The sequence below is a fragment of the Rutidosis leptorrhynchoides genome, chromosome 11 (genome assembly GCF_046630445.1).
Source record: "Rutidosis leptorrhynchoides isolate AG116_Rl617_1_P2 chromosome 11, CSIRO_AGI_Rlap_v1, whole genome shotgun sequence".
In the NCBI taxonomy this organism is placed as follows: domain Eukaryota; kingdom Viridiplantae; phylum Streptophyta; class Magnoliopsida; order Asterales; family Asteraceae; genus Rutidosis; species Rutidosis leptorrhynchoides.
Genome location: NC_092343.1, coordinates 392069150 through 392081955, shown reverse-complemented (window position 1 = coordinate 392081955; position 12806 = coordinate 392069150). Strand labels below are relative to the sequence as shown.

At 36.0% G+C, this 12806-nt stretch overlaps 1 protein-coding gene across 1 annotated transcript; it reads right to left on the bottom strand.

Annotated features, from left to right (window-relative positions):
- Positions 1 to 1064: 1064 nt before the first annotated feature.
- On the bottom strand, positions 1065 to 1958 carry LOC139876068 (uncharacterized). The gene has a single exon (XM_071863367.1). The coding sequence runs from the start codon at positions 1956 to 1958 to the stop codon at positions 1065 to 1067; it is 894 nt and encodes a 297-aa protein (XP_071719468.1).
- Positions 1959 to 12806: the final 10848 nt, after the last annotated feature.

Here is a 12806-nt window from a genome sequence, read left to right as displayed (position 1 = left end):
AATTGAAGAATGAAAGTGTTTGTAGGTGTTTTTGGTCGTTGGTGTATGGATTAGATATAAAGGATATGTAATTTTGTTTTCATGTAAATAAGTCATGAATGATTACTCATATTTTTGTAATTTTATGAGATATTTCATGCTAGTTGCCAAATGATGGTTCCCACATGTGTTAGGTGACTCACATGGGCTGCTAAGAGCTGATCATTGGAGTGTATATACCAATAGTACATACATCTAAAAGCTGTGTATTGTACGAGTACGAATACGGGTGCATACGAGTAGAATTGTTGATGAAACTGAACGAGGATGTAATTGTAAGCATTTTTGTTAAGTAGAAGTATTTTGATAAGTGTCTTGAAGTCTTTCAAAAGTGTATGAATACATATTAAAACACTACATGTATATACATTTTAACTGAGTCGTTAAGTCATCGTTAGTCGTTACATGTAAATGTTGTTTTGAAACCTTTAGGTTAACGATCTTGTTAAATGTTGTTAACCCAATGTTTATAATATCAAAAGAGATTTTAAATTATTATATTATCATGATATTATGATGTACGAATATCTCTTAATATGATATATATACATTAAATGTCGTTACAACGATAATCGTTACATATATGTCTCGTTTCAAAATCATTAAGTTAGTAGTCTTGTTTTTACATATGTAGTTCATTGTTAATATACTTAATGATATGTTTACATATCATAATATCATGTTAACTATATATATAACCATATATATGTCATCATATAGTTTTTACAAGTTTTAACGTTCGTGAATCACCGGTCAACTTGGGTGGTCAATTGTCTATATGAAACATATTTCAATTAATCAAGTCTTAACAAGTTTGATTGCTTAACATGTTGGAAACATTTAATCATGTAAATATCAATCTCATTTAATATATATAAACATGGAAAAGTTCGGGTCACTACATACGGGTACAAGCTGGTTGGACGAGGGCCTAGTAATCCAGCAGTGGTGCTATTGGGCGGGGTATTCGGCCTAGCCCAAGAAGCCGTAGGATATGGGCATAGTGGAAAAGTATTCCAATTGTTTTACCAGGCCCATGGAGATGGAGAAGTCCAAGGTTGACGAGGCCCAGCATAACTGAAATAGGGATTGGGGTTACTGTTTCTTCCTCGGCCACGAGAATTGAACCGACCACCACGTCCACCAGAGCGGCCACCTCTGCCACGAGTGCCCTGATAATTACCACAAGAGTTCTCTTTGTCATTCGACCGTAGAGAATCACGATTGTCACGAGTACCAGTTGTGGTGTGGACTGCGCTATCAGAGGTGCTAGCTGCTGTGTGGGAATTGCGATTTTTTCGACTTTCTTCCAAGATCAATCGGGACCGTGCTTCATAGAATTTTGGGAGAGGATCAGATTGAGAAATATAGGTACCTATTGTTTCATAGTTATCACCTAAACCGGCAACCATTTGCAGCACCATTCGTTGTTCGGTAACAGTAAGACCAACGTTAGTCATTTGATCAGCAAGCATTTTTACCTCTTGACAATAGGCAAAAACATTGGGAAAGTTGTCAAGCTTGATGTTTGTGAATTGGTGTTCGAGAGCAATAGCGCGAGAGTGTTGGTTATCGTGAAAGATGCTCTTAAGGTGATCCCACGCCTTCTTTGCTATCGTGTCGGTTTCCAGAATGGTGTTGAGCAGATCCTTGGATATGGTAGCATAGATCCATTGCAAAACAATGACATCTTGACGGTTCCAGAGTTCGGGTGTGATGGGTGTGTCTTTAGAGGAACCAGCCGATTGAACAGGTTTATCAGAATTGAGATGTTCAATTAAATCATGAGCACGACAGTGTATTTTGAATAGTTCCGCCCACGAGTTGTATTGACTAGTTTCTACTTCTAGTTTGATTGGGACAGAAAGAGTGATGTGGTTAACGGGTTGGGAAATTTGTTGCTTGTTTTGATCAGCCATGGGTATTGAAATGTCCCGTTCTTATTGATTACAAACATTCCATATTAATTGATTTCGTTGCGAGGTTTTGACCTCTATATGAGACGTTTTTCAAAGACTGCATTCATTTTAAAACAAACCATAACCTTTATTTCATCAATAAAGGTTTAAAAAGCTTTACGTAGATTATCAAATAATGATAATCTAAAATATCCTGTTTACACACGACCATTACATAATGGTTTACAATACAAATATGTTACAACAAAATAAGTTTCTTGAATGCAGTTTTTACACAATATCATACAAGCATGTACTCCAAATCTAGTCCTTATTTAAGTATGTGACAGCGGAAGCTCTTACTAATCACCTGAGAATAAACATGCTTAAAACGTCAACAAAAATGTTGGTGAGTTATAGGTTTAACCTATATATATCAAATCATAATAATAGACCACAAGATTTCATATTTCAATACACATCTCATACATAGAGATAAAAATCATTCATATGGTGAACACCTGGTAACCGACATTAACAAGATGCATATATAAGAATATCCCCATCATTCCGGGACACCCTTCGGATATGATATAAATTTCGAAGTACTAAATCATCCGGTACTTTGGATGGGGTTTGTTAGGCCCAATAGATCTATCTTTAGGATTCGCGTCAATTAGGGTGTCTGTTCCCTAATTCTTAGATTACCAGACTTAATAAAAAGGGGCATATTCGATTTCGATAATTCAACCATAGAATGTAGTTTCACGTACTTGTGTCTATTTTATAAATCATTTATAAAACCTGCATGTATTCTCATCCCAAAAATATTAGATTTTAAAAGTGGGACTATAACTCACCTTCACAGATTTTTACTTCGTCGAGAAGTAAGACTTGGCCACTGTTGATTCACGAACCTATAACAATATATACATATATATTAAAGTATATTCAAAATATATTTACAACACTTTTAATATATTTTGATGTTTTAAGTTTATTAAGTCAGCTGTCCTCGTTAGTAACCTACAACTAGTTGTCCACAGTTAGATGTACAGAAATAAATCGATAAATATTATCTTGAATCAATCCACGACCCAGTGTATACGTATCTCAGTATTGATCACAACTCAAACTATATATATTTTGGAATCAACCTCAACCCTGTATAGCTAACTCCAACATTCACATATAGAGTGTCTATGGTTGTTCCGAAATATATATAGATGTGTCGACATGATAGGTCAAAACATTGTATACGTGTCTATGGTATCTCAAGATTACATAATATATAATACAAGTTGATTAAGTTATGGTTGGAATAGATTTGTTACCAATTTTCACGTAGCTAAAATGAGAAAAATTATCCAATCTTGTTTTACCCATAACTTCTTCATTTTAAATCCGTTTTGAGTGAATCAAATTGCTATGGTTTCATATTGAACTCTATTTTATGAATCTAAACAGAAAAAGTATAGGTTTATAGTCGTAAAAATAAGTTACAAGTCGTTTTTGTAAAGGTAGTCATTTCAGTCGAAAGAACGACGTCTAGATGACCATTTTAGAAAACATACTTCCACTTTGAGTTAATCATAATTTTTGGATATAGTTTCATGTTCATAATGAAAATCATTTTCTCAGAATAACAACTTTTAAATCAAAGTTTATCATAGTTTTTAATTAACTAACCCAAAACAGCCCGCGGTGTTACTACGACGGCGTAAATCCGGTTTTACGGTGTTTTTCGTGTTTCCAGGTTTTAAATCATTAAGTTAGAATATCATATAGATATAGAACATGTGTTTAGTTGATTTTAAATGTCAAGTTAGAAGGATTAACTTTTGTTTGCGAACAAGTTTAGAATTAACTAAACTATGTTCTAGTGATTACAAGTTTAAACCTTCGAATAAGATAGCTTTATATGTATGAATCGAATGATGTTATGAACATCATTACTACCTTAAGTTCCTTGGATAAACCTACTGGAAAATAGAAAAATGGATCTAGCTTCAACGGATCCTTGGATGGCTCGAAGTTCTTGAAGCAGAATCATGACACGAAAACAAGTTCAAGTAAGATCATCACTTGAAATAAGATTGTTATAGTTATAGAAATTGAACCAAAGTTTGAATATGATTATTACCTTGTATTAGAATGATAACCTACTGTAAGAAACAAAGATTTCTTGAGGTTGGATGATCACCTTACAAGATTGGAAGTGAGCTAGCAAACTTGAAAGTATTCTTGATTTTATGTAACTAGAACTTGTAGAATATATGAAGAACACTTAGAACTTGAAGATAGAACTTGAGAGAGATCAATTAGATGAATAAAATTGAAGAATGAAAGTGTTTTTAGGTGTTTTTGGTCGTTGGTGTATGGATTAGATATAAAGGATATGTAATTTTGTTTTCATGTAAATAAGTCATGAATGATTACTCATATTTTTGTAATTTTATGAGATATTTCATGCTAGTTGCCAAATGATGGTTCCCACATGTGTTAGGTGACTCACATGGGCTGCTAAGAGCTGATCATTGGAGTGTATATACCAATAGTACATACATCTAAAAGCTGTGTATTGTACGAGTACGAATACGGGTGCATACGAGTAGAATTGTTGATGAAACTGAACGAGGATGTAATTGTAAGCATTTTTGTTAAGTAGAAGTATTTTGATAAGTGTATTGAAGTCTTTCAAAAGTGTATAAATACATATTAAAACACTACATGTATATACATTTTAACTGAGTCGTTAAGTCATCGTTAGTCGTTACATGTAAGTGTTGTTTTTAAACCTTTAGGTTAACGATCTTGTTAAATGTTGTTAACCCAATGTTTATAATATCAAATGAGATTTTAAATTATTATATTATCATGATATTATCATGTATGAATATCTCTTAATATGATATATATACATTAAATGTCTTTACAACTATAATCGTTACATATATGTCTCGTTTAAAAATCATTAAGTTAGTAGTCTTGTTTTTAAATATGTTTAATGATATGTTTACTTATCATAGTATCATGTTAACTATATATATATATCCATATATATGTCATCATATAGTTTTTACAAGTTTTAACGTTCATGAATCACCGGTCAACTTGGGTGGTCAAGTGTCTATATGAAACATATTTCAATTAATCAAGCCTTAACAAGTTTGATTGCTTAACATGTTGGAAACATTTAATCACGTAAATATCAATCTCAATTAATATATATAAACATGGAAAAGTTCGGGTCACTACAGTACCTACCCGTTAAATAAATTTCGTCCCGAAATTTTAAGCTGTTGAAGGTGTTGACGAATCTTCTGGAAATAGATGCGGGTATTTCTTCTTCATCTGATCTTCACGCTCCCAGGTGAACTCGGGTCCTCTACGAGCATTCCATCGAACCTTAACAATTGGTATCTTGTTTTGCTTAAGTCTTTTAACCTCACGATCCATTATTTTGACGGGTTCTTCGATGAATTGGAGTATTTCGTTGATTTGGATTTCATCTAACGGAATAGTGAGATCTTCTTTAGCAAAACATTTCTTCAAATTCGAGACATGGAAAGTGTTATATACAGCCGCGAGTTGTTGAGGTAACTCAAGTCGGTAAGCTACTGGTCCGACACGATCAATAATCTTGAATAGTCCAATATACCTTGGATTTAATTTCCCTCGTTTACCAAATCGAACAACGCCTTTCCAAGGTGCAACTTTAAGCATGACCATCTCTCCAATTTCAAATTCTATATCTTTTCTTTTAATGTCAGCGTAGCTCTTTTGTCGACTTTGGGCGATTTTCAACCGTTGTTGAATTTGGATGATCTTCTCGGTAGTTTCTTGTATAATCTCTGGACCCGTAATCTGTCTATCCCCCACTTCACTCCAACAAATCGGAGACCTGCACTTTCTACCATAAAGTGCTTCAAATGGTGCCATCTCAATGCTTGAATGGTAGCTGTTGTTGTAGGAAAATTCTGCTAACGGTAGATGTCGATCCCAACTGTTTCCGAAATCAATAACACATGCTCGTAGCATGTCTTCAAGCGTTTGTATCGTCCTTTCGCTCTGCCCATCAGTTTGTGGATGATAGGCAGTACTCATGTCTAGACGAGTTCCTAATGCTTGCTGTAATGTCTGCCAGAATCTTGAAATAAATCTGCCATCCGCATCAGAGATAATAGAGATTGGTATTCCATGTCTGGAGACGACTTCCTTCAAATACAGTCGTGCTAACTTCTCCATCTTGTCATCTTCTCTTATTGGCAGGAAGTGTGCTGATTTGGTGAGACGATCAACTATTACCCAAATAGTATCAAAACCACTTGCAGTCCTTGGCAATTTAGTGATGAAATCCATGGTAATGTTTTCCCATTTCCATTCTGGGATTTCGGGTTGTTGAAGTAGACCTGATGGTTTCTGATGCTCAGCTTTGACCTTAGAACACGTCAAACATTCTCCTACGTATTTAGCAACATCCGCTTTCATACCCGGCCACCAAAAATGTTTCTTGAGATCCTTGTACATCTTCCCCGTTCCAGGATGTATTGAGTATCTGGTTTTATGAGCTTCTCTAAGTACCATTTCTCTCATATCTCCAAATTTTGGTACCCAAATCCTTTCAGCCCTATACCGGGTTCCGTCTTCCCGAATATTAAGATGCTTCTCCGATCCTTTGGGTATTTCATCCTTTAAATTTCCCTCTTTTAAAACTCCTTGTTGCGCCTCCTTTATTTGAGTAGTAAGGTTATTATGAATCATTATATTCATAGATTTTACTCGAATGGGTTCTCTGTCCTTCCTGCTCAAGGCATCGGCTACCACATTTGCCTTCCCCGGGTGGTAACGAATCTCAAAGTCATAATCATTCAATAATTCAATCCACCTACGCTGCCTCATATTCAGTTGTTTCTGATTAAATATGTGTTGAAGACTTTTGTGGTCAGTATATATAATACTTTTGACCCCATATAAGTAGTGCCTCCAAGTCTTTAATGCAAAAACAACCGCGCCTAATTCCAAATCATGCGTCATATAATTTTGTTCGTGAATCTTCAATTGTCTAGACGCATAAGCAATCACCTTCGTTCGTTGCATTAATACACAACCGAGACCTTGCTTTGATGCGTCACAATAAATTACAAAATCATCATTCCCTTCAGGCAATGACAATATAGGTGCCGTAGTTAGCTTTTTCTTCAATAACTGAAACACTTTCTCTTGTTCATCATTCCATTCAAATTTCTTCCCTTTATGCGTTAATGCAGTCAAGGGTTTTGCTATTCTGGAAAAGTCTTGGATGAACCTTCTGTAGTAACCAGCTAGTCCCAAAAACTGGCGTATGTGTTTCGGAGTTTTCGGGGTTTCCCACTTTTCAACAGTTTCTATCTTTGCCGGATCCACCTTAATACCTTCTTTGTTCACTATGTGACCGAGGAATTGAACTTCTTCCAACCAAAATGCACACTTTGAAAACTTAGCGTACAATTCTTCCTTCCTCAATACTTCTAACACCTTTCTCAAATGTTCACCGTGTTCTTGGTCATTCTTTGAGTAAATAAGTATGTCATCAATGAAAACAATGACAAACTTGTCAAGGTATGGTCCACACACTCGGTTCATAAGGTCCATGAACACAGCTGGTGCATTAGTTAAACCAAACGGCATGACCATAAACTCGTAATGACCGTAACATGTTCTGAAAGCAGTCTTTGGAATATCATCTTCTTTCACCCGCATTTGATGATACCCAGAACGTAAGTCAATCTTTGAATAAACAGACGAGCCTTGTAGTTGATCAAATAAGTCGTCGATTCTCGGTAGTGGGTAGCGGTTCTTGATGGTAAGTTTGTTCAACTCTCGGTACTCAATACACAACCTGAATGTACCATCTTTCTTCTTGACAAACAAAATAGGAGCTCCCCACGGTGATGTGCTTGGTCGAATGAAACCACGCTCTAAAAGTTCTTGTAATTGGCTTTGCAGTTCTTTCATCTCGCTGGGTGCGAGTCTGTAAGGAGCACGAGCTATTGGTGCAGCTCCTGGTACAAGATCTATTTGAAATTCAACGGATCGATGTGGGGGTAATCCCGGTAATTCTTTCGGAAATACATCGAGAAATTCTTTTGCGACGGGAACATCATTGATGCTCTTTTCTTCAGTTTGTACTTTCTCGACGTGTGCTAGAACAGCATAGCAACCTTTTCTTATTAGTTTTTGTGCCTTCAAATTACTAATAAGATGTAGCTTCGTGTTGCCCTTTTCTCCGTACACCATTAAGGGTTTTCCTTTTTCTCGTATAATGCGAATTGCATTTTTGTAACAAACGATCTCTGCTTTCACTTCTTTCAACCAGTCCATACTGATTATCACATCAAAACTCCCTAACTCTACTGGTATCAAGTCAATCTTAAATGTTTCGCTAACCAGTTTAATTTCTCGATTCTGACATATATTATCTGCTGAAATTAATTTACCATTTGCTAATTCGAGTAAAAATTTACTATCCAAAGGCGTCAATGGACAACTTAATTTAGCACAAAAATCTCTACTCATATAGCTTCTATCCGCACCCGAATCAAATAAAACGTAAGTAGATTTATTGTCAATAAGAAACGTACCCGTAACAAGCTCCGGGTCTTCCTGTGCCTCTGCCGCATTAATATTGAAAACTCTTCCGTGGCCTTGTCCATTCGTGTTCTCCTGGTTCGGGCAATTTCTAATAATGTGGCCCAGTTTTCCACATTTATAACAAACTACATTGGCATAACTTGCTCCGACACTACTTGCTCCGCCATTACTCGTTCCGACACTATTTGTTCCTTTCGTTCTATTAACCCCTGGTCCGTAGACCTCACACTTCGCCGCGCTATGACCATTTCTTTTACACTTGTTGCAAAATTTGGTGCAGAACCCCGAGTGATACTTTTCACACCTTTGGCATAGCTGCTTCTGATTGTTGTTGTTGTTGCGGTTATTATTGTTGTTGGGATGATTGTTGTAGTTGCTGCTGTTGTTGTTGTTGTTGTTGTTGTTGTTGGGCCGTTTGTTGTAGTTGCGATTGATGTTGCGATTGCTGGGATAATTGTTGCGATTATTGTTGTAATTGTTGTTGTTGTTGTATTGGTGATTCTTATCACCGTTTTCCTCCCACTTTCTTTTGACTTGCTTCACATTGGTCTCTTCAGCAGTCTGTTCTTTAATTCTTTCTTCAATCTGGTTCACTAGTTTGTGAGCCATTCTACATGCCTGTTGTATGGAGGCGGGCTCGTGTGAACTTATATCTTCTTGGATTCTTTCCGGTAATCCTTTCACAAACGCGTCGATCTTCTCTTCCTCATCTTCGAATGCTCCCGGACACAATAGGCACAATTCTGTGAATCGTCTTTCGTACGTGGTAATATCAAATCCTTGGGTTCGTAACCCTCTAAGTTCTGTCTTGAGCTTATTGACCTCGGTTCTGGGACGGTACTTCTCGTTCATCAAGTGCTTGAATGCTGACCACGGTAGTGCGTACGCATCGTCTTGTCCCACTTGCTCTAGATAGGTATTCCACCATGTTAACGCAGAACCTGTGAAGGTATGTGTAGCGTACTTCACTTTGTCCTCTTCAGTACACTTACTTATGGCAAACACCGATTTGACCTTCTCGGTCCACCGTTTCAATCCGATCGGTCCTTCGGTTCCATCAAATTCCAAAGGTTTGCAGGCAGTGAATTCTTTGTAGGTGCATCCTACACGATTTCCTGTACTGCTAGATCCAAGGTTATTGTTGGTATGTAGCGCAGCCTGTACTGCGGCTATGTTTGAAGCTAGAAAAGTACAGAATTCCTCTTCATTCATATTCACGGTGTGTCGAGTAGTCGGTGCCATTTCCTTCAAAATAGTCAAATGGAACAAGTTAATCATACAGAATATTAAGAGTAGTTAATAGTATTTCGTAGCATAATATGAACTCATTTATAAAAGCTTTTTCTTCATATTAGCGTTTTATAAGTTTAAATTCGGGTAGTACCTACCCGTTAAGTTCATACTTAGTAGCTAATATACAATTCAACTACTACAATTCTATATGAAAAACTGATTATAATAATATTTCGCGTTCAAACTTTTATACAATATTTTACAAACTTACAATACCGCTTATTTTACATAAAGCATGAAATATAGCACACAATAACTTTGATACAAGATAGTTGTGAAGATAATTCTAGCTAGTACACAAGTCGTTCAGCAAAGGCAATAAAGACACGTAATTCATACGTCCAGAAACAAGTCATGCATTCTGGTTTTACTAGGATTACTTCCCATCCTTGGTCTGTGGAACATAACCGTTATGGCCGTTAATAAGACAGCGTGTTGTAACGTCGTCAAAGGGACGAGGGTTACGTAATGTCCAACAGTCCCGTAACAATCTAAAAACCTCATTTCTTACCCCAATTACCGACTCCGTCACTTGTGGGAACGTTTTGTTTAATAGTTGTAGCCCGATGTTCTTGTTCTCACTTTGGTGAGAAGCGAACATTACTAATCTGTAAGCATAACATGCTTCTTTATGTTGCATGTTAGCCGCTTTTTTAAATCACGAAGTCCAATATTCGGATATATTGAGTCAAAATAATTTCTTAACCCATTGCGTAAAATAGCATTTGGGTTCCCCGCAATATATGCGTCAAAGTAAACACATCGTAACTTATGGATTTCCCAATGTGATATCCCCCATCTTTCGAACGAAAGCCTTTTATAAACCAAGGCATTCTTGGAACGTTCTTCGAATGTCTTACAAACTGATCTCGCCTTAAATAGTTGTGCCGAAGAATTCTGACCGACTCTAGACAAGATTTCATCAATCATGTCTCCGGGTAGGTCTCTTAAAATATTGGGTTGTCTATCCATTTTGTGTTTTTATACTGTAAAATAGACAAGAGTTAGATTCATAAAAAAAATACTTATTAATACAAGCAATTTTTACATATATCATAAAGCATAAGCACACTATATTACATATATTACACCACACAAATACAACTATCTTATTCCGACTCGCTTGTTTCTTCTTCTTCGGTTTTGGTTCGTTTTGTCAAGTTTCTAGGGATATATGATGTTCCCCTAATACGAGCCGTAATTTTCCACATTGGTTTAGAAAAACCTGGTGGTTTAGAGGTTCCCGGGTCATTGTTACAACTTAAGGACTTCGGGGGTTGACGATACATATAAAGTTCATCGGGGTTGGAATTAGATTTATCTATTTTTATGCCCTTTCCCTTATTATTTTCTTTTGCCTTTTTAAATTCAGTTGGGGTAATTTCTATAACATCATCGGAATTCTCGTCAGAATCCGATTCATCAGAGAATTGGTAATCCTCCCAATATTTTGCTTCCTTAGCGGAAACACCATTGACCATAATTAACCTTGGTCGGTTGGTTGAGGATTTTCTTTTACTTAACCGTTTTATTATTTCCCCCACCGGTTCTATTTCTTCATCCGGTTCCGATTCTTCTTCCGGTTCCGATTCTTCTTCTGGTTCCGACTCTTCTTCCGGTTCCTCTTCGGGAACTTGTGAACCAGTCCACGAATCATTCCAATTTACATTTGACTCTTCATTATTATTAGGTGAGTCAATGGGACTTGTTCTAGAGGTAGACATCTATCACATAATATCAAACGCGTTAAGAGATTAATATATCACATAATATTCACATGTTAAAAATATATAGTTTCCAACAAAATTTGTTAAGCAATCATTTTTCAAGTAAACACGGTCGAAGTCCAGACTCACTAATGCATCCTAACAAACTCGATAAGACACACTAATGCAAAATTCTGGTTCTCTAAGACCAACGCTCGAATACCAACTGAAATGTCCCGTTCTTATTGATTAAAAACGTTCCATATTAATTGATTTCGTTGTGAGGTTTTGACCTCTATATGAGACGTTTTTCAAAGACTGCATTCATTTTAAAACAAACCATAACCTTTATTTCATCAATAAAGGTTTAAAAAGCTTTACGTAGATTATCAAATAATGATAATCTAAAATATCCTGTTTACACACGACCATTACATAATGGTTTACAATACAAATATGTTACAACAAAATAAGTTTCTTGAATGCAGTTTTTACACAATATCATACAAGCATGGACTCCAAATCTCGTCCTTATTTAAGTATGCGACAGCGGAAGCTCTTAATAATCACCTGAGAATAAACATGCTTAAAACATCAACAAAAATGTTGGTGAGTTATAGGTTTAACCTATATATATTAAATCATAATAATAGACCACAAGATTTCATATTTCAATACACATCCCATACATAGAGATAAAAATCATTCATATGGTGAACACCTGGTAACCGACATTAACAAGATGCATATATAAGAATATCCCCATCATTCCGGGACACCCTTCGGATATGATATAAATTTCGAAGTACTAAAGCATCCGGTACTTTGGATGGGGTTTGTTAGGCCCAATAGATCTATCTTTAGGATTCGCGTCAATTAGGGTGTCTGTTCCCTAATTCTTAGATTACCAGACTTAATAAAAAGGGGCATATTCGATTTCGATAATTCAACCATAGAATCTAGTTTCACGTACTTGTGTCTATTTTGTAAATCATTTATAAAACCTGCATGTATTCTCATCCCAAAAATATTAGATTTTAAAAGTGGGACTATAACTCACCTTCACAGATTTTTACTTCGTCGAGAAGTAAGACTTGGCCACTGTTGATTCACGAACCAATAACAATATATACATATATATTAAAGTATGTTCAAAATATATTTACAACACTTTTAATATATTTTGATGTTTTAAGTTTATTAAGTCAGCTGTCCTCGTTAGTAACCTACAACTAGT

Excerpts from the sequence above, each read along its gene's own strand:
- LOC139876068 (XM_071863367.1), bottom strand. The coding sequence starts at position 1,958 with ATGGCTGATCAAAACAAGCAACAAATTTCCCAACCCGTTAACCACATC.